At 41.9% G+C, this 27,253-nt stretch overlaps 1 protein-coding gene across 4 annotated transcripts in view; it reads left to right on the top strand.

The window, feature by feature from the left end:
* Positions 1 to 27,253, top strand: part of SCUBE1 (signal peptide, CUB domain and EGF like domain containing 1) — a 177,250-nt gene that overhangs the window by 110,683 nt on the left and 39,314 nt on the right. For 3 of the 4 annotated variants that reach the window (XM_081957479.1, XM_081957477.1, XM_081957480.1), the window contains 2 exons: positions 1,838 to 1,927; positions 13,756 to 13,872. In XM_081957479.1, coding sequence (XP_081813605.1) covers positions 1,838 to 1,927; positions 13,756 to 13,872 — 207 coding nt within the window. The remainder of the gene's footprint in view (positions 1 to 1,837; positions 1,928 to 13,755; positions 13,873 to 27,253) is intronic. The other variant, XM_081957478.1, reaches the window with a different exon arrangement.

The raw sequence follows: 27,253 nt of genomic DNA, 5'->3' as shown, positions 1-27,253 counted from the left end.
GCATTTCCACAGATAAACCCTGCCAGCTTTTTCCCCTTCCTGTGATTTCTTTTGCTCCTTGTTTCTCCTTTCTCCTTCCTCTCTTCAGTGATGTCTCCAATTCTGGCATCACTGCACAGATGCAAATATTTGCAAAGGCGCCGATGTTATGTGTTTGTCTAATCCAGGGGTGTCAAACTCGATTTCATTGAGGGCCACATCCGGGTTTTGTTTGACCTCAGGGGGGGGCAGGGTGTGTGTGGCCAGCTTGAGGTCACTCTTGTCGGGGGCGCCCGTGGTGGCCTGAGTGCTCTGCCAGCAAAAACAGACTCCCAAGCTCCGTTTTCAGCTGCAACAACCGCTTGCAGCCCTCTGCCAGTAAAAACAGATCTCGGGAGGGATGCATGTAGTCTCGTGACCTCCATTTTTGGCCATGATGGCCTCCTGCAGCCCTCTGCCAGCGAAAATGGAGCTCGGAGGGTTGCGGGCTGGCAGAGGCACCGCGAGCTGGTCCTTCACTGTTTCCAGGGTGGTCCTGCAGGCCAGATCTAAACAGCTTGTGGGCCGGATCTGGCCTGTGGGCCTTGAGTTTGACACCCCTGGTCTAATCCATTTTGTTTTTGTTTCTTTGGCTTAGTCTCTTATTTTATGTCTGCTGCATGTACACATCCCCCCCCTTGTGTTTTGTTTTTTCTTTAAAATGCAGTCCTCCGTTTTATACAATTTTAATCCCGCCACCACTGCTTTCCGTATGATTTAACCTGCTTTACTCATATCATCTCTTCTCATCCCTGCAAATGGATCATTTGAGATGTATTTTGAAATACTACATTAATTTGCTGTAATGCTGAATTGGAGCTTTTCATATACCAAACATCAGAAATTTACCTGCAAGATGCCATATCACTAACACCGCCTTCTGCTGTACCGCATGCTTGAAAAATTATTAGTCTCTTCCTATGACATCTTTTTTTGTAGCCCTGAATGTTTAGCTAGTTGTGTTCCATTAGACAAGCAGGCAACCAGCACTGCCCAATTTGTTTCATTTTTAAGTTTGTGTTCCTTTTACATTTTATTATTTTAATGCATGCATTTTTTATTTCTTGTGTTTTATTTATTTATTTATTTTAAAAAATCAACATGAGCACATTTCCATGCCCACCCATCACCGGATTCTTGTCGCTCTGTTCTATATTCAAAAACTTGCACTTGTCAACATGTCATACTTATCTTTTCCCCTCCTTTTTTAACAATATGTTTACTTTAAGTGTTGTAAATTACGTTTCTAAATTAACACCCGTCTGGGGCATCCTTTCTTGCATACTGTGTTTTCCCCCAAATAAGTCAGGGTATTATTTTCTTTTGACCCCCAAAATAAGTGCTTGGCCTTATTTTCAGGGAGGTCTTATTATTTTTGAGGTGCAGGAGGCAGCGAGCGTGGTCACCTCATGGCTGCTGCTGCATCGCAATATTTTCGGGCAGGGTTTATTTTCAGGGGAGGGCTTATTTTAGCGCATGCGCTCAAAAGCCCGGTTGGGCTTATTATCCGGGGATGTCTTATTTTTGGGGAAAACAAGGTGTGTGTGTGTGTGTGTTTTTATTAGTGGGAGATCTGCTCCTTAAGTATTGGCTGGTGAATGACTTCGTTTTCACCCACCTTCTACCACCTCTAGTACCTTCCTCCCTCCCTTCCTCCAACACACCTTGGTTTGTGTCTGGGATTTGAATCACAATTCTCAATGGGGTTTTTCATGTTTTCATGCTTTAGTTTCCCAAAGCCAAGAGACTGTCTTCCACAGTGGAAAACTGGGCTTCTCATTAACCAAGTGCTCCATGTTTGTCCCTTCCTTTGTTTTAGAGAAGGATGAGGCTGCAATTGAGAGCTCTCAGTTCAATGCCACGTCAGTAGCTGATGTGGACAAGCGGGTGAAACGGCGGCTACTTATGGGTAACACTTTTCTTCCACTTCCTTTGATGTGCTCCCAACTTTGTCTATCTCTGTGGGGATGAGGTTCCTAATTGGTTAAGAATCTTGAGTTTTCATTGTGGGGGGGGGGAATCTTTTTTTTTTTTACATTTTACATCAGCTTTCTCTGTACACACAATCTGTTTATAACCTTGTAATGTTAAATGTTGAATGCATTTGCTGCAGAGAAGAAAATATTGGCCACTAACTTACTTATCTGGCGCATACTCCCTTTTCACATATGACTTGTATCACGTATGACTACAAACCTATCAAATGCATATTTGATACATAATGATCAGTGGTGGGATTGAATTAATTTTACAACTGATTCTCTGCCCAAATGACCAACTGAGTAGGTGGGGCTCGGTGATCATGTGACTGGGTGGGTGTGGCCAACTCAACATCATTCGCGTCAATGGGCGCTTCGCCTTAGCTGTGACAATGTAATAAGGGTTAACCGGAGAGGCAGTTTCTGTAAGCAGGGCAATAAAGATTAGGCTAGAAACAACACCAGAATGTTTCCTTCCTGCCTTCCTTACAGGATTAGCCCTGTAAAGTGGGGAAAAAACAAAAGGAGATTTCCTCCAACAATTGGTTCTCCGAACTGCTTAGAAAGTTAACAACCGGTTCTCCCGAATAGGTGCGAACTGGCTGAATCCCTCTATTGATGATGATGCATTATGACATTATGATATGATACACATAACATGCATATTGACACAACTCTTGAGCTTTAGGTTAAAACAGTGATATAAATAATTGATCTCTTTTATGTGAGTCTTTAAAACAATGGTTTTCATTCTACTTTGGTCATAGAATAATATATGTTTCCTTGAAGTAATTTTGAAATTATTGGAAAATACTCCTTGCCTACAGTAGTCAATAAGCTCTCATGTGCTTTTTTCCCCCTAATCAAGATACTATACAAATATAGCCAAATGCAATAGCTGCTGTTTTTTCTACTTTATTTTAAGTATTTAAAGCTGGTAAATGCAGAAATGGTAATTACTTATTGCTCTTGTGGGATTATTCCTTCCTTTTACATAGCATTTAATTAGAATTGTAGACATATTTAGTCATTTTACCTATGAACAATTATCCAAAGTAAAAAGAATGTATTCACATGGAGTTCAAATTTCCCATGAGCTTGTTGCCTTAACCTGTGCATCTCTATTGTACAGAAAGTTACAATTCATTTAGAATACCAACCTTCTATCTAAACATACAGGGTGGAAATATTGAGAGTCCCAAGGCAAGTGGAAAAAACAGATTGTAGATAGTTGTAGAAACCTGGTCCATCGTTCAAAAATAATATAGTTGTGATAGTTCAACTGACACATTACCTTCATTATGTATGATCTGATAGTTGAAAGTCAACATAGAAACCAGTGTCGTGATCAAAGCTTCCCCCATTATATCCAACAACTTTTTTGACTTTTTTACACATACAGCAAGAGACAGACAGACAGACAGACAGACAGACCAGTGACGTGCAGTCAGGTGAGGCAAGTGAGGCACAGCGTAACCTCTCATCATCAGGGCAGCGAGTCATTCGATGGGAAACTTGCCTTTTGGGAGGAATGACCCAGCTTGGCTCCCGCTTTTGATCTGCCGCCCAACGACCGAACGGAGAAGCGAAGAGGCAGGAGAGACAAAGCAGGAGCCAAGCCGAGTCATTCCTTCCAAGAGGCAAGTTTCCTATCGAATGACTCACTGCCATAGACTCGAGGCTCCAGTCCAGCCTGCGGTGCTTGCATCCCCCGCCAGCTCCTCCAGGGACTCCCAAGCTCAGCACCAGAGAGCCGCCGCGAGAGAGGCCGGCCAGGTTGCCCGGGTGGCGGCAGAGGTTCCCTTTGTTCTTTCGGGTGCGGGAAGCGGGGGGGAGAGGCTTCCTCCGCTCCGTCCGCTCCCCATCTGCGCTGCCCTCGCCCGACAAGCACGCCCCGGATTCCGTGCAGCTCTGGCAGGCGGTGCCGTGGCCGAATCCCAGGGCGGAGGGCGGCAGGTCGCAACTGAGCATGCCTGACTGTGGAATTCTGGGAGTTGAAGTCCACAAATCTAAAAAAATTGCTGCCTCACCAGCTATAAACCTCACCGCACGTCACTGAGACTGACTGACTTCGCTGAGTTGGTGATGATTTTCCGCTTTCTTCTTCCAAATCTTGCTTCCAGGGGTTATATGAAGATGTCTGTCAATCTGTCTGTCTGTCAGTCTGTCTGTCTGTCTATCTAAATTTATGTTGCTAAGAGAGAAATTTTTAAAGTGAGTTTTGCCCCATTTTACGACTTTTCTCACCACATTTGTTAAGTGAATCACTGTTCTTAAATTAATAACACAGTTGTGAAATGAATCTGGTTTCCCCACTGACTTTGCTTGTCAGAAGGTTACAAATGGGGAACACATGATTCCGGGAAAACTGGTCATGTCACTTTTTTCAGTGCCATTATAATTTTGAACAGTCATTAAAGAACTTGTTGTAAGTCGAGGACTACCAGTAATAATCTTGAACTGCTAAACCTGGTGTGTCTGGTATCTCTCTGTGTGTATACAGACAGACAGACAGACAGACAGACAGACAGACAGACAGACAGATGATAGATAGATAGATAGATAGATAGATAGATAGATAGATAGATAGATGATAGATGATAGATCAAATTCCATATGCCTTTCTAAAATTTTCTCCTTCATTTCTGCTATAAATAATAGCTTTTCACGTATAGCGAGAATTGTTTGTTCCTGCTCAGGCTGCTGCATTTTGAACGTTCTGTAGTTTTTAGATGGTTTTTAAGGGCTGCTGTCTCATGTAGAAAGTATTGCAGTTGTCCAATCACAAGCTAACCAGATCACAAATACCGTATTTTTCAGAATATAAAATGCACCTTTTCCCCCCTAAAAGAGGGGGGTAATTTGGGTGCGTCTTATACACTGAATATAGCCCCACCCACCCACCAGCCCCCACCCTTTGGCCTCTTCCTCCCAGCAATTTACCTCCTTGCAGCAACAGGGAAAATGGGGCTTGCGGAGGCAGCAATAGGTTATAGCAATCTCTTCAGCCTGAAACAGCTGATGATCGGGAGGCTCGCTTAAACTGAAAGTGAAACTTGCTGTTTGATTGATTGATTGATTGCTCCCCATCCAGAGCCAAACAGCCTCAAGATATTGACTCAGTACATTGACAGCTTCACCTGCACAGTTGATACCAAAGTTGATACCAAACTCTAAACCAGTGTTTCTCAAACTTGGCAACTTTAAGTCCTGTGGACTTCAACTCCCAGAATCCCCCAGCCAGCATAGCTGGCTGGGGAATTCTGGGAGTTGAAGTCCACAGGACTTAAAGTCGCCAAGTTTGAGAAACACTGCTCTAAACTGATGGATAATCTAACCCAGTACTTTCATGTAGAAGTTCAAGCCCTGCTAATGAGGGACCATGGATGCAATCTCTACTCTTCTGAGAACATCATTTAACACCACTAAGGAAGGCGGCAAACCCCTGCAACACAGGAGCAATAGCGCTTAGACCAGTGGTGGGATTCAATCGGTGTAACAACCGGTTTGCTGAGTGCACACTTTGTGCGCGCGTGCGGTGCGTTTTAAAACAGCTCTAAAACTTACCTTCTACTGTAGCCCTGGTGAGTAGAACAGCTGAGGCGTGGCAATCTGCTCTGCCATGCCTATCGGCTGGGCTTCAAACAAAGGAAATATAGGACAGACTAGCGCAGGGGTGGGTGGGCAGGGCCAATTGATTGCTGGAACTACCGGTTCGCCCAAACCGGCTGAATCCCACTCCAGACCTAGGCTTATATGTCGCTTCACATTGCTTTACAGCCCTCTCTAAGCTGTTTACAGAGTCAGCCTATTGGCCGCAACCTCATTTTACCCACTTCTGAAGAATGGAAGGCTGAGTTAACCTTGAGCCAGTGAGAATTGAACTGCTGAACTGCAGGCAGCCGACAGACAGCCGGCAGGAAGCAGACGTAGCCTGCAATACTGCATTCTAACCATTGCGCCACCACAGCTCTTAGTCCTTACTCCCACAGCCAATCCAGAAGAATACCATGGTTGATGGTACCAAAAGTCACTGAGGAATCAAGGAGCACTAGGGTAGATACAACACATCCTTCCTGAGTCCATCAAAGGTCATTGACAAGCATGACCAACACTATCTCCATTTAGTAAAGTGAGTTCATTTAGCTCAGGAGTGTCAAACTCGATTTCATTGAGGTCCGCATCAGGCTTGTGTTTGACCTCAGGGGGTGGGAGGGTGGAGTGGGCGTGGCCAGGGTGGACATGTCCAGCTTGATGTCATTTGTGCCAGCACCTGTGGTGGCCCGAGCACTCTGCCAGTGAAAACGAGGTCCCAAACTCCATTTTCGGCTGTGATGGCCTCCTGCAACCCTCTGCCAGCAAAAATGGAACTCAGGAGAGCCGCCTGCCTCCCTCATGAGCTTGATTTCGGCTGTGCACGGCCCTCCCGATCTTCATTTTCACTGTCAGAGGCCCTGCAGGCCAGTATTTCATTGTTTTCATGGCGGCCTGGTGGCCCAGATCTAAGAACCCCACAGGCTGGATCTGGCCCACGGGCTTTGAGTTTGATACCCCTAATTTAGATACTAGGTATTCTTTTTATGCAATCAAATCAAGACTCAACTGAAAAATTATTTTAAAAGTTCAGGACTATTGTACAAACTAAGCTGAAAATGTGAAAACACCTGCATCTGACCTCTTCAAGAAGTCTGTATGACCCACAGAATGCTTTCTGTAAATCACAACTTTACAACAAAGCACTACTAAACCATTTACAATCATAATACTGTTTCTCTTGAAAAGTGTTAATTGTACTTTTTGCTAGAACCAAAAAGATTTTGGCAACAAATACGTCCTGATTCTCAAAAGATGGGTTTGTTGTTGCCATTACCTGCCTGCCCAAATTCTAATAAACTTTAAGTGGCACTGAGTGTCTTTTTGTCTATCTCAGTAAAGGCCACCCATAAACAAAGAGTCTGTGTTGGCTGGAGATGATGGGCTTAAAGGTATGCTACTACAGTGTAATTAAAATGGCATAATTAAAGTCTTATTTTAAATTTAGCTGCTGATAAATTAGCTACACTCTTCAGCAAAGGTGTAATAAGAATAAATATTCATTTGAAATGGAACAAAATCTGGTGTAGTGGGTTTCTGGTTTTGTTTCCAAAAACATCTTATTCTCCAGCCGTCATCTTTCCTGGTCCTCTAACAATGGAAAACTAGAATAAGATGACAATTTCTACAAGTGGTAGGCCCTAATACCAATAGCAATAGCACTCAGACTTATATACCGCTTAAAAGTGCTTTTGTCAACCCTGAAGCTGGCCTCACTCTGGCCAAATTCTTTACTGTAGCTTTCCTCCAAGGAGGTTTCTTTTCACTCCAGGTTGTAGCCCTCTCTAAGCAGTTTACAGAGTCAGCCTATTTCCCCCAACAATCTGGGTCCTCATTTTACCCACCTCGGAAGGATGGAAGGCTGAGTCAACCTTGAGCCCGGTAAGATTTATACTGCCAAATTGCAGTCAGCTGGCAGTCAGCAGAAGTCGCCCTGCAGTACTGCATTCTAACCACTGTGCCACCGTGGCTGAAGCTTTTTTTACCCCCTCCCCTGTATTTCTGCTTTGAGTTTCCTTCACCTGCTATTACCCCCTCTGTTTATGGTCCTGGTGCCTTAGAAATGTCATAAAAAGAACTGGAATATATCATGGGGAGTTATAATTTTGAAAGCCCTAACTAAGCCCATAGGCTAACTCAAGGCATAACATTCCTTACCTTTAGGTTTTACAACATAAACAACACAACCAAGATGGGGGTGGGGTGGAGGAATAATGTAAAATTTCATAATGACTTTTGAAATTCCTTTACAAGTTAGGTAAAAAGTACACGGATTCTATGGGTTTCCATTACATAATCAGTTGAAACGTTCAGAGGGACATCTTCCAACTGCAGTTTAACTGCTAAGCAGTGGTGGGATGCAATCAGTTTAACAACTGGTTCGGTGAGGGCGCGCATGCACACTTTGCACGCACACGCACACCTAATGTGTGCTTTGCACACGCAGCGTTCAAAAGCCACTTATTTTAAGCTTTAAAACTTACCTTGTATGTCAGCACTGTTGAGTAAAACATCTGATGCGCAGCAATCTGCTGTGCCGCACAAATCAGCTGAGCTAAAAAACAGGGAAATATAGGACAGCAAAGAGCACAGGTGGGTGGGCGGGCATGGCCAACCACTCACCGGAACTACCAGTTCACCCAAACCGTTCCAGACCGGCTGAAACCCACCCCTGCTGCTAAGCTTTCAGTAGAGGATAAAATAGAAATGAGTAAGTTGTTACCTTCATTTGATCAGTCTCTGGAAAAAAGTGTGCTTTTCTGCAAAAGAAATATCCACAACAGTTACAAAATATGGCATATGTTAAAAATTTATCAGCTTTGTGTTCTGGAGTAAACATAAAGCATGGTTGTCGAATCTGTTGTCTTGCCTTGGCCACATTGAGTGAAGAGGAATTGTGTTTTAAGTGTTTAATACCACTTTATAATGCCTTGGCAAGGCCACACTTGGAATACTGCATTCAGTTTTGGTCGCCCACGATGTAGAAAAGATGTGGAGACTCTAGAAAGAGTGCAGAGAAGAGCAACAAAGATGATTAGGGGACTGGAGGCTAAAACATATGAAGAACAGTTGCAGAAACTGGGTATGTCTAGTTTAATGAAAAGAAGGACTAGGGGAGACATGATAGCAGTCTTCCAATATCTCAGGGGTTGCCACAAAGAAGAGGGAGTCAAGCTATTCTCCAAGGCACCTGAGGGTAGAACAAGAAGCAATGGGTGGAAAGTAACTAAGGAGAGAAGCAACCTACAACTGAGGAGAAATTTCCTGACAGTTAGAACAATTAATCAGTGGAACAGCTTGCCTCCAGAAGTTGTGAATGCCCCAACACTGGAAGTTTTTAAAAAGATGTTGGATAGTCATTTGTCTGAAATGGTAAAGGGTTTCCTGCCTAGGCAAGGGGTTGGACTAGAAGACCTCCAAGGTCCCTTCCAACTCTGCTATTGTATTGTATTGTATTGTATTGTGTTGGGCTACTTATAAAATATATAATGTAGTTAATGTATATAAATAACAAATGTATTTTATTTTTAAAATATTTTCATTAATTTATGGGTCTACATTGCTAGGTGTCTGTGAGTTGGACACACCTGCTGTAAAGTATTCATGCTTTCACCTGCCATGAAAGCATACTTTGCTGTGGAACATAATTCCATTGTTTTGTTTAAAAATGAGAATAATATAAAAATTGACTAATGACAGTTGGTAATGACATCCAATTTGGGATTATGTTTTACCCATCAAGCATGTGTAAAAACATGAAGCATTGATATGGGAAACATTATTCTATTCATTATTGCTTATCGTTTATTTTCTTTTTTTTTTAATAACTGAATTGGTGGACTAGATTTAAAAAGAGGCTCTTGTGGCAAGATGAAATCCTATGGCTATTCCTGTAGCAGGACCATACCTTAACCAGTCCTATGATATTGTAAAGTTATTTCACAGTTTTCAAAATATGCTTTATTTTGGTATGTCTCTTTGCAACTGGGTATTAACCCAATTTCAAAGGAAATTGTTCAATGGGGATCCGGTTAAAATAATTCTATATAAGAATAAAGAGTGAGATGTGTAGTACCTAAATTTAATTAATAAATAAACACATAAGAATACATGGCTGATATCATAGGTATTTATATTTGAATGTAATGTATTATTCAAATATAAATACAAATATCAATACATATGATAGTAACCACGTATTATACTTGAAGATGCTTGATGTTCTATGTTTTATAGAATCCAACAAAGTACTAGAACTAGGAGATGTATAGTATTGCATTCATGACTGCCATTAAAATTAATTCTCAAAACTGCCAGATTTTGATGATAGGATATTTTCTGCTCTGCTGTTATTAACCAGACAGTAATGAAAATAAGTGTCAGAATGGAAATTTTAAAATGCGCGCGCGCGCGCACGAGAAAGAAAAAGAGAGAGAAAGAGAGAGAGAGAGAGAGAGAGAGAGAGAGAGAGAGAGAGAGAGAGAGAGAGAGAGAACGCAGACCAAAAGAAAGCAATTATAAACCACTTCCATGTGTCCATGTAAATCCCCAGGAGCTGAGCTCTGCTTAAACAGACTTCATCCTATTTTGCCAAAAGGTTCTGCTTGAACAGAGGGTTGAACTAGAAAACCTCCAAGATCCCTTCCAACTCTGTTATTCCATATTCTGTATTCTTTTCCAGTCATGGATAGGTGTGGTCTCACCATTTTGTTCCCTATTTTGACTTCTATTCCTAATCTATCTTTTGCAGTACTATTTTTGTTAAATTGGATTATTATTTTTTCTTTTGTGTAAAGACAGATGCAAAGAATGAATTAAGCAGTTCCACTTTTTCCTTGCTGCCCATTCCTTCTTACCATCTTCTCCCATTATTAGACCAATTGTTTCCTTGACTTTTTTCTCCCCCCCCTACATATTAAAAGAAACTTTTTAATTATTATTTCTGACATTTTTTTGTAAGTCTTAATTCATTCTGAGCCTTAGCTTTCCTAACCTCAGCTTTTCAGATTTCAGCAATTTGTTAGTGTTCTTCTGTCCCCCTTCCCATTTTTGTACTTGTCCTTTTTGTCATTTAGTTTATCGGGGAGTTCCTTGTATAACTATGCTGGTTTTGTCTGGGTCGTCTTGTTTCTCTTTCTTAATGGTATTGTGCTAGCCTGGGCTTTTATAATTTCATTTTTCAGAGTTTCCCAAGCTTCTTGAGTTGTTTTTCCCCTTTCAGATTTTCATCCATGGAATCCTTCACAAGCACACTCTGGGTTTGTTGAAACCAGCTCTTTAAATTCTAAGACACTAGTTTGACTTTGTTCTATTGTTTGTGTCTGCATTATGATGAATTCCAATATGATACTGTTTCCCAAAAGTTCCTGCAACTTCAACCCCTTCTATCATTTCATCTCCATTAGTAAGCATTAAGTCACTTCCATCATCACCATATAACAATCTTTCCTGTATTGATCCTTGGGTTGGTTCAGGTGTTCCTCAATAGATATCAAAATGTATTTTTTTTATTTTTTGCATGGCATAATTAAAGGTCAATACACTATATGATTTAAGTTGATGGTCTACATTCAAGTTCATCTTCAGCCATCACACTCATTGCATAACTTTAGACTAGTCCTTCTCCTTCAGCCTGATGTAACAGATGGAGCAGTTGCTGTAGCGATAAAATGAATGGAGATCTTCATGAAATAATATTTCAGGACATTAAAAAATATATAATGAACAAGGATAAATACTGATCTGAAATTTCAAGGGGCAGGGTCTTTAACAAAAAAAAAAGAAATCAGGGTATGTATGAAATATTTCATCCCAAATCTCCATTTTCTCTTCTAAATCCACTATTCTGAAGCTGCCTTTCCTTAAAAAATAAATTACTTATTGACTTTGATGACATTCAGCTTAATGTACAATTTAGTCTTAACTCTGTCACTGGAACCAAGGCAAATTCAATGAGATTTCCTAAACATAAAGAAGTAGTTTGTGGGACGCAGTGACTCAGTGGCTAAGACGCTGAGCTTGTCATTGAGAAAGGTTGGCAGTTCAGTGGTTCGAATCCCTAGCGCCAGGTAACGGAGTGAGCTCCTGCTACTTGTCCCAGCTTCTGCCAACCTAGCATGTAGAAATGCAAGTAAAAAAAACAGGGACCACCTTTGGTGGGAAGTTAACAGCATTCCGTGCGCCTTCGGTGTTCAGTCATGTTGGCCACATGATCATGGAGAGATCTTTGGACAGATTGGCTCTTCAGTTTTGAAACAGAGATGAGCACTGCCCCCTAGAGTCAGAAACCACTAGCACATATGTGTGAGGGGAACCTTTACCTTTTAAACAAGTAGTTAATATAACTCAATAGGAAGGAGGTGATAAATTGCACCTACTTACAGCTTGAAAGTTTGTTGACACCATCTGTGTGTAAAGCTGCAGCTTTCTCCACTCCGACAACAATACACAATGTATAGCAGTGTGGCATAAATGTGAATTCAGATAGAGAAGACATCCTATACTAGGGCCATCATATAGAACTCCAGGCCATGAAATATGCATTGAACAAAACCATGGTCAAATGAATATAGCTACTTCTCTGGTCTACAAAGATAAAAGTAATGTGGTTTCCTGGTTGTTGTTTTTTTAATGATTTAGCTCACAAAAACTGGATTCCATCCTTTGGGTTTGTTTGTAATAAAGTTGCCTGCTCCTCCTCCTTCTCCTCCTGCTGAAGTGGTACCTAATAACCATTTCCCATTATTGTAAAAGTTACAAAAAAGTGCTTCAGCCTCCTCTTCCCAATGTTTGCCTATCTACCATTTGACATTCTACAAGCCCTGGGAAATTTCAATGACACAGCTTGGAATGGGTTCAGTGACCTCAATCATGCCCCCACCCACCCACTCCAGAACTCCTTTCAATTTGCAAAAAGCTTTAAGTGGACAAAACCCAGATGCCTTTTTTCTTGTACTTCAGTAGGGACCGATTGGACTTGTAGATTCCTGTCAAAGTGATGTATGTAGTTCATCTTCTATTAACTCTTTCCATGAGGAAAAAGATTTAAAATGTCAGTTGGGAGCCCAGCGCTGCCCGGGTTTGTTTTCTGAGCTCCTTTATTTTGCAAATTCAGCAGTTCATCAAGAGCAGCTTTTCCTCCAAAACGAGTATTAAAAAGTTACCACTAGTGAGTAGTTTGTAAGTGCAGGGTATCAAAGACATTACTTGAAAGGAAGTGCTGCTGAAATCTCAGGGACTTAACAACATAGCAGGCATTTGTTTTTTGAAATGATATCCTTCCAAAATATATCTTTAAAATCATTATATTCATTAAAGGCGTTTCGTATAAAAACAGTTGATAATAAGTTGTGTTTCATTAGTCCTAAATGGGTTCACTTGAAAAAAAATCAAATTAATTAATCTGAGGCTCCCTAGTAAGCTGCAACTTTGGCAAAATGCTTGGAGAATCAGCCGCACTGAATTTTGCGCAAATTTAATTTCCAACTCAGATTAGAAATCAGTTCAGATTTGGATTTAATATGTTTTGGGACTAAAGCTGGAGAAAGCTTAAAACCTCTGTAATAAATACCTGAGGTAACTTTGGTTAAGAGGTACCCTCCAATCTATGTAGAAATCTCTTGGAACAAAAACTGATTTTATATGGCTTTTCCTACAACCTATGGCACGCATCCTCGTCCGCAGTCACCCGGCCTTTGCATGCTCAGGAATGCCAAAACCCAGAGAAGAGTACCGTTCCAGCACATATGTGCACACCGCACTCAAACTTCCAGGTTTTCATCGCGCACATGCGCAATGGTCAGCTGTTTGTCGGGCACGCACCCATGCTGGAGCGGACATATGTGCCGTAATGCTGCTCTTCTGGGTTTCTGCATACCTGCGTGTGCGAATGCCAGTGAAGTCGCACGGTCCAGGCGGGATGGTTTTGCGTGCCATTTCTGGCACGCAGGTCGGCATGTGGTGATGTAAAAGATTAGACATCACCGTCCTAGAGTGTTCTCTGTAACTTGGCTGGCCTTAGGCAGAAATATAATGGCGTATGCTTAAGAATATATTTGTATCTGTTATGGTATGCAGATCACATAGGAGACTACAATGTATTTTTTTTTTATTTTTTTCTCTCTCCCTCCCTCTTCTCTTTTTTCCCTGTCTCTTTATTTCTCAGAAACATGCGCAGTTAATAACGGAGGCTGTGACCGGACTTGCAAGGATACAGCCACAGGAGTCCGCTGCAGTTGCCCAGTTGGATTTACCTTGCAGCCCGATGGGAAAACATGCAAAGGTCAGCTTCTGTTTGCTTTGCAATGCATCACTTCCCTTTACCAGCTTCAGTACCGGAGCTTAAATGCCCATAATTATAATCAAACTCATGGAGTTTTACACACTTAAAAATCTCATTGTGCTGTTATAGACTTTGTTGTCACTTTGAACGTACACTAATCGGCATACATTAAAACGAAATTTCATTGCATACAGCTCTCAAAGGGTCACCACCTCCAATATACACTATATAAACATGACAAAATAAATGAATGATTGACTCAGTGGTGGGTTACGCCCCGGTATGGGTGTACCAGTGTCTGCCGGGAGCACCGGGTACCGTTCTGGTATGGTGCTCCAGAGGGTCCACCCGCTCACCCGAGCTCCTTACCAGTATTTGAGCTCTTTGGCGCTTTCGCACACGCGCATGGAGTGTACGGCGCCTTTGCAACGCTCCGCCGAGCAACTGGAGCGTTGCAGAGGCATCACGGAGCGTCACAGGATGTAAGGACGCGTGCATGTGTGCATGCACTGCGCGCATTCATGTGGTGGATGCCGGGCCCCATTGCATCGTACCGGTTGCAATGGAATCCGGAACCCACCACTGGATTGAATGCGAAATTATGCATATACCCGTATATATTATATGACATAGAGAAACAACACAGTCTAGTTCGGATGAATAGATGGACGTGGCGAGAAAAATGGATCTTGTGAGTTTACCAGACGGATGGCATCGGGAGCAAAGCTGTTGTAGAATCTGGTAGTCCTGCTAAAAATACTTTGAAACCTCCTCCCAGAAGGAAGCAAAAGAAACAGCTACTATCACTGCTTTTGTTCCTTTAGTTTGTTATACACAGCTTTCATAGAACTACGAGAGGAGTCAGGGTTGATCTCCTCTAGGACTGACCGGTTTGATCACCTTGCAGTCCAAGGGACTCACAGGAGTCTTCTCCAGCACCATAGTTCAAGGGCCTCAGTTCTTTGAAGCTCAGCCTTTCTTATGGTCCAACTTTCACAGCCATCCATTGCAACTGGGAAAACCAGAGCCTTAACTATACACACTTTTGTTGGCAGGGTGATGTCTCTGCTTTTTAGTATGCTGTCTAGATTTGCCATAGCTTTCCTCCTCAGGAGTAAGAGATTTTAATTTCTTGGCTGCAGTCCCCATCTGCGGTGATCTTGGAGCCCAGGAAAATGAAAACTGTCACTACCTCCATTTCTTCCCCATCTATTTGCCAGGAATTGAGAGGGATGGATGCCATGATCTTAGTTTTCTTAAAAGTTGAGTTTCAAGCCAACTTTTGCACTCTCCTTCTTCACCCACATCAAGAGACCCTTTAGTTCCTCTTCACTTTCTGCCATTAGAGTGGAATTATCTGCATATATGAGATTGTATCCACTAGCAAGGTTTACAGAAGTCGAGAAGCAGTACAATTGAAAACTAGCATCATTTCTTTTCTTTTTTTGACAAGCCAGATTTTTTATTGCAATCTTTTTTCCAGACAGTCTATGGTTTCCCTTTAATTTCTTTTATCTTCCTCCCTTCCCTTTATTATTATAGACAAAATATTTATGCTGCCTTCACATGCAAGACCAGTGGCTTCTAATATATTTAATATATAATAAAATATAAAGGGCAGGAGGAAATTTTCTTTGGATTCCAAGCAATTGCTGTGAAGAAACTTTTTTAAAAAGCTTTTCGGGGTTTTTTTTCTGTGATTTGCAAAATTTTGTTTCTGTATGCCTAAGTGGCAAGCTATTATTTCTGTACATCTGTAAATAACAGAAGATCCCAGCCAGCCCCTTAGTCATCCGTTTTTGCTGGAAGATTGTTGGAAGAAATGTTCATTTGGGTTCAGTTCCAAGTGGGGAAAAAGACACTGGAAACATGGAGGCTGCTTGGAAAGATGATTTTAATGGTGGACAGGACCACATGGTTTGAGGTCCTGTGGGTGGGGAAAAGAGAAGAGATGCTGAGAGTGCCTTGGTTTAATGCCTTCTCTGGGCTTTTGAATTTGAGTTTGTATTCTGATTGGTTGTCAGCCTCCCATGGGTCCATACAGGGGAAACTCTATAGGCTGTCCTCAGTCCCAAGCTTGGTTGAGCCTTGCTGGGTGATGATTTAATGAAAGGACTTTGGGATTCCTATTATGGATCTGCCTTAAGAAGGTAGAATAGACTGGCTCAGGCCTTAATGGCCCATTGACAAAGGGGGGGCTGAGTTTCTGCCTCCCTTTTAGGGGAAATATTCTGCCCTTTTAATATTTCCTAAAATATTTCATTTTTCTAGGAGAAGGGTGGGTGCTAACTTTCTACAAGACCATTTTTAATCCTTGCAGAAACTACCACTCCAGTCTCCCTCCTGGGGGATGCAACTATCCTAGATAGAGTTTACCACTTGTCCCCTGCCTTTCCATTCCTTGCCACCTCCAATGTGGACGTAAATAAAGACAGAAGGCCTAAGGCAGGAGTCGGCAACCTTAAACACTCAAAGAGCCATTTGAATCCGTTTCCCACAGAAAAGAAAACACGGAAAGCCACAAAAGCTACCAGGGGTCCCAAAGCTCAATAAATTGCGTGCTGGCAGGTGTTGCACATTGGTGGTTGTGGCACATATTTGGAGTGACAGGGAGCCTCAGCAGGGGGATGAAAGAGCCACATGCAGCTCCAGAGCCGTGGGTTGCTAACTTCTGGCTGAAGGTTACCTCATTTTCATGAGGCCCCTCAAGGATGTGATCTTTGCCTCGGAAGGGGAGAGTTAGCTAAATTCCCAGAAACAATGCAACTGGGTGGGGAGGCAATTAGCCCAAAGAGGCACAGGCTGATTTGATTGGATTAGCTTCTCTGAATTATTAACATCACCTCGCTGGCTTCCTCCCACATAACTCAGTTCAGTATGTCGCTCAGATAGACCCGTTGCCACTTTCTGGTTTAGGGCATGGACATGCCTTCTTTTTCCACATCTTTATAGTCAGTAAGCAGTCTCTGCTGAAAATCACCATCAGTATCTTTTAGGTGAGCTCCAAAATGGAGCAAGTGCTTTCAGCTTTATTTTTTAACTATAGTCATTCTATATCAGTGATGGCGAACCTGTGGCACGCGGAGCCATTTGTCAGGGCACGCGAGGCACTGCCCTGTCAGCTGGCCAGCGTGCGCTCATCCTTTTTTAAAGCCATTTTTCACCCTCCCCAGGCTCCAGAGGCTTTATAGGAGCCTGGGGAGGGTGAAAAGAGCCTCCCCCCCCCGGACACCCTCATGAGCTTCCCTGAAGCCGCCGGAGCACAAAAAACTGGCCCTACGGGCAAACCGGAAGTTCGGGAACAGACTTCCGGTTTGCTCAGAGGGTCATTTTGACTGCTCCGGAGGGCTTCCGGGGGGGGCGGGAGAGGCTGTTTTCGCCCTCCCCAGGCTCCTATAAAGCCTCTGGAGCCTGGGGAGGGCGAAAAAAGCATGCAAAAATGGGGGGGTCACTCCTGTAGTACACGCATGTGCACTGGGAGGGGTCGTGCATTGCATTATGGGTGTGGCATGCCAGCACATGACCCCCCTGCGCTCCCCCCACTTATGGCACGCAAGCCAAAAAAGGTTCGCCATCGCTGTTCTATATGATTAGATATATCCTTCGCTTCTTTTAGGGTGCCTATTCATTCCGCAGAGGAACAAAAGAAGACTGCATACCATCAACATCATGTTCTTTATGGTGGAATGGATTTACATTGGTGAAAATAGGTGCAGGACAATATGTGCTTTATCCAAATGGGTGGTTAAAAGGGAATGAGCTGCGCTGTTCTGTATAGGGAAGCAATTTCAGAAGGAAAACAATCTTGCTTTACCATTCTTGGAAAGACCGCATATGCATATTTCAAAAGAGTCTAAAATGACTTAATGGTTCCAAATGAGAGACGTTTTCAGTTCCATTTCTAGCATTGTTTGCATATAATGAAATATAATTAATGCAATTGTGAAATCTATTATTTACTTATTTTATTTCGATACCATTTTAGAACCAAAGTAATTTATAAGAGGACAATGAAATGGGTGGATTAATTTCAGGCTGATGAAAAGTTTAAGAAGAAAAGGTGTAAATGCATAAAAAAAACAACAGAATTCCTCTCTGTGCCCATTACCTTACATGTCTTGAAGAACTGAAGGGAACTGAGTATATTTGCCAAACCGAGAGGAGAAATTCATAATAATAATGTCTCACGTTCATTCTAACATCGGACAGAGGAAACCATAATTCTTTTCATTATAAGATTCATTTAATTGAGCTTTAGTAAGATTCCAAAAAACCCAGGGAGACAATGAGTAGTTAGAGCCCTATCAAACAGGGTTTCTTCTCACAGCAGCCTAAATTGAAATTTTGGGGTTGGATCGTGGGGGCAGCTTTCCCCTCTATTGTATTTTTCCATACAGATACTCACTTTCATACTCTTGTTCAAAATATAGTCTATATCAGTGATGGCTAACCTTTTTGTCGTCATGTGCTGAAAGTGTGTATGTGCGTGTGCTGCTGCGCGTGCCCATTTGCACCCATAATGCAATGTGCACGTGACCACCCACGTGCCCTGCCCCCCCCATGCGCATGCATCTGTGATATCCCTCCCCCCCACATCCGCATGCGACCCCCCTACGCGCCCCTCGTGCCCCGTTTTGAACCTAGTAGGCTCCTAGGAGCAAAAATGGGCCATGGGGGTGGGGGGGCGCCGCACCCCCTTGTGCCCCATCTTGGGCCTAGTAGTCCTCCTTGCAGCCTCCTGGGAGCAAAAATGGGCTAAGGGAGGGCCATGCCCCCCTCTGCACATACACCTCTTGCATGTGCCCCAGCCCCACGCATGCGCGGCAGAGACCTGAAAATCAGCTGGTCGGCGGGAGATGCCTGCGCCTGCGTGGTATAACTGAGCTGGGGCAACGGCTCGCATGCCCGCAGAGACGACTGCCATACGTTTGCCATCATGGCTCTATATGAACTTAAAAGGAGTAGGGCAGTGATGCTGAACCTTTTCAGCACTGAGTGCCCAAACTGGAATGTGCGCATGTGCACATGTGCACATGTGCCTGAGCACCAGAGTGCCAGAAACCCAAAGACTAGCTGTCCGGTGTGCATGCGCACACTGGCCAGCTGCTTTTCTGGTTTCCGGCATGGGCATGCGCACCAGCCGGCTAGTTTTCAGGTTTCTGGCCCTCCAGTGTACGTGAAGACCAGCTGGCCGACAAAACTGGAAGAGCAGCTGACGATGGCACATGTGCCCCCACAGAGAGGGCTCTGCGTGCTACCTCTGGCACAGATGTCATAGGTTCGCCATCACGGGATTAGGGAGTTTATATTGAAGTGGTGGTATTATATCCAAATAAATATTTTATTGGTGCACACAGGATTATCTAAAATTAATTTTTCGTGTTTATCAACTGTCTCCAATAAAAAAATGTTTTGTGCAGATTGTGGTATTTTAATCATTCAGCTTCAGGTTTTTAATATTCCGCAATGTTTAAAAGTGTGAATAAAATACATCTGCCCCTCCCTTTCCTTTAAATGATAAATGAGATTTCCTATTTTTCCCGAGTTATCCCTGGAATTGGATTCTGCTTCAATTATGCTGGATATCCCAGGATAACCAGGCAGCCTTCCCATTTTAGTGGAGGATGAAAACTTATCCAAATTGGAAATCTTTTCAGGCCTCAAAATGAGAAGCAACATTGGCAGAGTAGCAAACAGTTGCATTTTAATCTGTCTCAGACTTCAATATAATCCCTAATGAACTGCAAAAGCCAAATAGTTTACAGAATAAATTTTGCAAAATGTCAGGTAAAACCAGTGGGAAATGAAGATTTCCTCTCTCTTCCAATTTAAATTGATCCAAATCAACAAACAATAGCTTTATATTCTACCGTTCATTCTCCGGCTCACGGAGCTGTACATAGCATTCTCACCCAATATTGATCTTGAGGTTGATATTATAACAGTAACAATACTGTTATTGATCTTGACATTGATATCAATATCTACTCTGAAGTTTTTAGCTTTTCTAATGAATCTCAATAATCTCAACAGATTATTTTTTGAACCCAGATTTAGTTTGGGCATTTCAATGCTTGGGGGATTATTTATTTTTTTACTCCTTCTTGAGAATTCTTCCTTTATCCTGCAGGTCTAAAATGGAGATCAAGAAATTAGAACTTTAGAACTCAACGACTTTCAATAATGTTTCAATAATTGATAGCAAACAGATTTCAATAATCTCTAGAGTTTCCTGTTATTAAAACAGGGCATACTGTATTTTTCGGAGTATAAGACCCATCTTTTCCCCCCCAAAAAAGAGGGTGAAAATCTGGGTGCGTCTTATACACTGAATACAGCATTTTTTTGCCCACCTGAACCCCTCCCCCTTTGCAAAAATGGTTGTGCAGAGGGTTTGGGAGGCTTGCAAAGTGCTCCTGGGGGCTGGGGAGGCCAAAAATGAGCAAAAGACAGGCTGTTTTTGCCCCCCAGCCCCCCCCCAGCCCCTAGGAGCACTCTACAAGCCTCCCAAAGTCTCTGCATGCCCCCCCCTTTTTTTTGCAAAAAACAGCCTGTTTTTGTGAATAACTGGCCGTTTTTTGCTTGGTTCCCCCCACCCCCCCACCCCCAGGAGCACTCTACAAGCATCCCAAAGCTCTGCATGGCCTTTTTTTTTTTTTTTGCAAAAAACAAGGAATACAGAGGGTTTGGGAGGCCTGCAGAGTGCAAAAACTTTTTTTTAATTTACCTCTTCAAAATCATGATGCGTCTTATACTCCTGTGCGTCTTATAGTCTGAAAAACACGGTAATTATTTTTTTCAGGGTTATAGGTGGTATGGGATCATGACCCCAATTAAGCCTGGATGTTTGGTCGTACCTCGTGAGCATTAAGCGAGTCACCATAGGACCTGACTCAATTTTGTGACTGTTTTTACAACCGTTGTTTATTAAATCATTAAGCAAACCCATGGTTGTTAAGCAAATCCAGCACTTTTTTGTCGCAAATCACAGTCACTTGGCCATAGGACATGCCTCTGGTCATAAATGCAAACCTTAGTGCACTTGAAGTAACCACTTTTTTAAAGTCCTTCATAACTTAGAATGTTTTTAAAGCTTTTTTGAAGACCATCATAACTTTGAAGGTTTCTAAGTGACCGTCATCAAACAAGGATGACCTGTAATATATATTTCCGTTTAATACTTTAATAAGAACAATTGCAAATTTGAAACAAAAATTTATTGATAGTGTATATACTTATTTTGACATCTCAGCGAATTTTGTACAAGGATACATTTTAGTATATATGAGCTCTTCTTAATTTTCTCATGCATTATTTAACCAAGGAGGGGATGGAGAGATGGCTTAACTGGATGCCATTTTAAGCAAACAGTTCTTGTTCTTTCTGTCTCATTGTCATGGTCTCCCAGCTCCATAATACACTGCCTACTTACCATTGTGCTTTCAGATGCAACAACAGCAGCTACAAATGCCACTTGTATTTTCAAATGCTTGAATGCATTGACTCTGTGTGCATGTGTGAGCGAAAGAGCTGGGACTGAAGAAAAGGTAGGTATAGAGGCTCAACTTTACAAGGTAGTTGTAAAGATGATTCTATGTCCTTATACTGTATACAACAGCAAAAGGATGAAAGAAAGTAGAAAAATAAAATTTGGAAAAGAGAAGGTCAGTAGAAGGAGTCCCAAAGATGCTTTTTTTTCCCCCAAGAGGCAACTGGTTTTTCTGTTTTTTTTCTTTGAAGATGTTTTGCTTCTCATCCAAGAAGCTTCTTCAGCTCTGACTGGATGGTAGGAAATGGAATGATTTATATTCCTTACAGACAGCTGGACATTTGCATTCTTTTAGAGAGTCATTGTGGTCACATCTGTATCCTCTGGGTCACATGAGTGATACAAATTGATGTGGGGCCTTCTTGGAACTGTTGAAAGGACTATGTTGTCCTTTCTGTCTATCTCCAATCTACAACGCAGTCCTTTCAACAGTTCCAGAAAAGCCTCGTGTTGGAGTACCTACAACTTTTGAAAGTAAGTAATTCAATGGATTGATTGCTCTCACCATTAGGAAATTTCTCCTTGGTTCTAGATTGCTTCTCTCCTTGGTTAGTTCCCATTCATTGTTTCTTCTCTTGCCTTCTGCTTTGTAAAATAGATCTATGTAGGAACCCCTCAAATATTGGAACACTGCTATCGTCATGTCTCCCCTGGTCCTTCTCTTACTAGATTAGACATACCCAGTTCTTGCAACTGTTCTTCATATGTCTTAGCCTCCAGTCCCCTAATCATTTTGTTGCTCTCTGAACTCCAGTCTCAACATCTTAGTTATATGGTGATGACCAGAACTGGATACATTATTCCAAGTGTGAATAAGGCTTTATTACAAAGGCTTTGTAAAGCAGTAGTAGAACCTCATGTGATCTTGATACTACCTCTCTGTTAATGCAGCCTATGATTGCATTGGCTTTTTTGGCTGCCGCTGCACACTGTTGGCTCATATTTAAGTGATTGTACACTAGGAATCCAAGATCCCTCTCACAGCTACTTGCATTAAGCCCAAGTTTCACCTAGACTGGACCTCTACTGTTGGCTTTTCTTGCCTAAGTTTAAAACTTTATTTTTATCTATGTTGAATTTTATTTTGTTAGATAGAGCCTAGTATTCAAGTATGTCAAGTTCTTTTTGGATTTTGAGATTCTCTTCTGGGGTGTAGGCTATCCATGCCACCTTAGTGTCATCTACAAATTTGATGACTTCCCCTTGTATTCTCTCGTCTAAATTGTTTATGAAGATATCAGAGTACTGAAACCCTGAAGTACCCCACTGCTTACTTCCCTCCATATCGATGTAGTTCCATTGAGGACTACACATTGAGGACTGTTCATCAGCCAATTACAAACCCATCTGGTGGTGATAGTGCTGTCTATCCTACATTTTTCTTGTTTAGCAAGAAGTAGGTTGTGGTCTACCTTATCAAATGCTTTACTGAAATATAAGTATACTACAACCACAGCATTTCACTGACCCACTAATTTAGTCACTTTGTCAAATAATGAAATATGATTTATTTGGCATGATCTGTCTTGACATGTTGGCTTCTGGTTATAACTTTGTTTGCTTCTAGATGTTCTCAGATTTGTTGCTTGATTATCTTTTCCAAGATTTTCTCAGGTATTCATGACAGGCTGATTGGTCTGTAATTTCCTGGATCTGTCCCCCCCTCTTTTTCTTGAAGATGGGAACCATATCAGCTTTTTTCTAATCCACAGTTAGTTTCCCAGTGCTCTAAGAACTTTGAAAGATATGGTACAATGGTTCTGAGATCATGTCTGCCAATTCAATCCAACTTCTTAAGTGTAGTCTTTTGTCTTCTTTCTTTTGAAATAGTTGTATCTTTGACTGTGCCATGATGTCAGGTAGAAATTCAATGGGTACATAATTAGGGGCCTCTGACATGAATGTGTCCCACAATGTTGTGGGGCTTAGGGGGAGGTACACAATGAAGCAATTAACTTTAGAAGTTAACTGATAATTAGTGGAGTTAATCAAGAGGAAATGCAGAGAATAATTTTGCTGAGTTTCCTCAGGAATTGCAGTGGAGTTTCCCATGAGTGCAAACTCTGATATTGCCTTGCCTGTGCTCCTGTGATTCCTCCCCCCCCCCAAGTGAAAATGCCATTAAGTTTTGACACTTAAGTTTCCCTATTGCTTTTTAACCTGTCAAAAATACGCCCTTGCTGTGCCCACCAAGACTATTTTATTTGTGTTGTTTCCCAAATATCTAACCCATATCTATGCATTAGAATATATGTGATTGGAGAAACCAGGACAAGAATGTGCATGTATTTTTATTTTTAATTGACTTATTTACCACATTTACATGGGCAACCATCCATGAAAAGCACTCTGGGCAGTGAAGAAGGTTAAAAATAGAACCAGTTTCACAATCTATTAAAAAGAACCAGGTTGAGGCCAATTAAATAGAATAGAATAGAGTAGAGTAGAGTAGAGTAGAGTAGAGTAGAGTAGAGTAGAGTAGAGTAGAACAGAACAGAACAGAACAGAATAGAATTCTTTATTGGACATGTGTGATTGGACAAACAAGGAATTTGTCTTTGGTACATATGCTCTCAGTGTACATAAAAGAAAAGAAATATTCGTCACAACTATCACTTAATGATAGTCATAAGGTACAAATAAACAATCAAATCATACTAGGAAACGATCAATATAAATCATAAGGATACAAGCAACAAAGTTACAGTCATACAGTCATAAGTGGGAAGAAATGGGCAATAGGAAAAAAATCTTAGTAACAAAACAAATACTCCTGCCCCTTCACCCACTATTCCATTTTTACACTATGCTGTTTTGGTTGTTTGGTTCTTTTGCTCTGTATCACTCCACCTGTGGTATATTTACATCAGGGGTGAGTTCCGGCTTCTATTACTGCCAGTTTGCTCAGGGATGTGCTTTGCACGTGTGCGCGCTTAATGCACGCTATGTGTGCATGCACAGTAGTAAAAAAATGTTTCTGCGCATGCACAGAAGCAAAAAACAAGATGGCGGCTCCTATGGCACTGCCGATAGAACCGGTTCAGGGGTGTGGCCAGCTGGGTTACTATCTACTCAGCCAAACCGGTCCAAACAGGTAGGAACCCACCTCTGATTGACATGTGAAGAATTTGTACAGTAAGTTTTGGCTTAGCACCATTTCCCCCACCCCCACCCCCTTTTGCTCTTCCTCTTACGTTCACTCATGTTTTTTCTCTCCCAAAACCTTTGGTTTTTTTTAGTGTGTTATTTTACAGATACTAAGTAGAATACACAGTGGTAAATAAGGAAGACCACTCCCTCAATGCAGCTCCAAGGGACTGGGGGACCCAAATGATCATGTACATCAGTGGTTCCCAACCTTTTTGGCATCAAAGTCTACTTTAGAGAAAGACACTTTTTCCAAGGATGGTTGTAATTTCGCTCACTTGCTCAGAGTGTTGCAACTATATGGAAAGAAATACAGTGAATTATTCATGTTGCTCACTATGTTTTTCCAGAGCTGACCTTGCTTGTTCAGGATGCAGAGTTTCGTACAACATCACTGCAGTGCAGGATTGTAGCTTCAAAATAGGGTTTATCAGTTCTAGAATTCAAATCAATAAATAACTTGGTCCTTTTCCAATCTTATGCTAATTCTTTGAGTTCCTGCTTAATACAGCATCAAAGAGTGTTGATGTTATTCCATTTCCTCATGTAATCAGTCAATCTCTCTATATAAAAGCCAAATACCACTCACGCATCACGAAATCTCCAGACCTGTAAAGCCTACAAAGTTGAAATTTGGCATGTATCTTCCTCTTGACTTCTAGGTGCTCGCTAAGAAAGGATTTTTCAAAATGATCATCAGATCATCAGTATTTCTTATACAGTATTATATTAATACACGTCAATGCTAAGGAATTAGACATTCTACTCGCCCTCCCCACCTGAAAAGAACTCTGTTCCAACTGCCTGTTGCTTTATATAGGCATGGCCAACGCATGACTCATCCGGCATGTGGAATGGCCCCGATCAATGGTTTCATAGCAAAGCATGGGTATCCAGCTAGTAGAAAATGGGACAAATTCACTTATCAAATGTTTCACTTAGCAACAGAAATGTTGGGCTCAATTATGGTCGTAATTTGAGGACTACCTGTATTAAAGCATTATATCAAACCATATGCAATGTTTGAAAGGCATATTCATCTCTTCAAGTAGATAACATGCTGACATATGGTCATGACTGGAAACCTCTTATGGACTTTTTGGGTAAAAATTTAAAAAACGAGCTTGCGATTTATGGCTGAGATGATTAGACAGGATAGATCAGTGACGGCAAACCTTTTTCTTATGGCATGCGCTATCATGCACACGTGCGTACCCACACCAATTCAATCCTCCCCACCCATCTGTGCATGCGCACATGTCCCCCCCACACATGTGCGCATGACCCCTCCCCAGGCTCAGGAGGCTTTCCTGAAGCCTGGGGAGAGTGAAAATGGCCTCCTCCGGGCCCCCAGAGGATTTCTGGAAGCTGGAAACGGATTGTTTCTGAACTTCCGGTTGGGCTGTTGGGGCTCTTTTTCGGCCTCCCCAGGCTTCAGGAGAGCCTCCGGAGGCTGGGGAGGGTGAAAAACTGCCTCAACAGGCCAACCAGAAGTTTGGAATCAATCCGTTTCTGGCTTCTGGGGAGCCTCCGGGAGGTGGGAAAGGCCGTATTCGCCCTCCCCAGGCTTCAGGAGAGCCTCCAGAGGCTGGGGAGGGTGAAAAAAATGGCCCAACAGGCCAAACGGAAGTTCGTTCCTGAACTTCCAGTTGGCCCATTGGGGGTGTTTTTCACCCTCCCCAGCCTCCCGAGGCTTTCCTGAAGCCTGGGGATGGTGAAAACAACCTCCCCTGGCCTTCCAGAAGAGTGAAAATCAGCTGGCTGGTGCACACATGCACACCGGATCTGATGGCTGGCATGCCGGCGAATATGCATGCCATCTATGGCACATGTGCCATAGGTTCGCCTTCGCGGGGATAGATTATCAACAAAAGAGTATTATGATGTAACATGAAAGAGAGGTTAAAGTGTAATTGTATTTATGAACTACTGTGAAGAATATCAAAAGTCACATCTTTGTATCTATCTTCTTTCTTTTCTCTGTTTCTATTCTTCTTTTTGCTTTCTCTCTGCTTTTTACTTTGCCTTTCTCTTGTTTTTATCTTTCTTTAAATGCTTTCAGTAAAGATGACTAACATTCTATTTTTATAATTGGAAAAGTTTGCCTAAAGAACTTTTGTCCAGCAGATATTCAAATATTTTTTTAATTTTCTTTTAAAAATTATAGCTGCCTTTCGTCTTATTTATGGGTTTTGATTTTTTTTACAACTATCGTTCTCTCTATTTTATCACTGAGATATCAATTAGTTTTACTCCAATAAACTAAGATTCAGATGCTTTGGATGGGGCATCTTGTAATAAATACAAAAATTCAAAATTTGGCAAAATTAAAAGAAAATGTTGAATGGAAAACACTTGTCAGAAACAAGCTAATAGACTGCTAGGCTAGTTTCAATATTTGTGGCTAAAGTTATTCAATTAAACTCACAATGCTAGTTATAAAAATGTAATCACTTTATAATTTACTGAGCCAACTAGATTCTAGGTTTTGATATGCTTCAGTTGATTTCAGACACGGTACAATTAACAATTTCTTGTTTTAAAATGCTGCATGTTAAGAGCTGAAAGTGAAAAGAAGAATACAGACGTTGATGGGGACTTACTGAAATTTTAGTAACTGACTCTTCCAGTTCCTATTATTTGAGGATTATGCCGTTCCCCAAGTGTGATTCATATGGCACAACC

The sequence above is a fragment of the Natrix helvetica genome (genome assembly GCF_964273705.1).
Source record: "Natrix helvetica genome assembly, chromosome: 6".
Lineage (NCBI taxonomy): Eukaryota > Metazoa > Chordata > Lepidosauria > Squamata > Natricidae > Natrix > Natrix helvetica.
The sequence above is the reverse complement of the archived record's forward strand: the minus strand, read 5'-3'. Positions and strand labels throughout refer to the sequence as shown.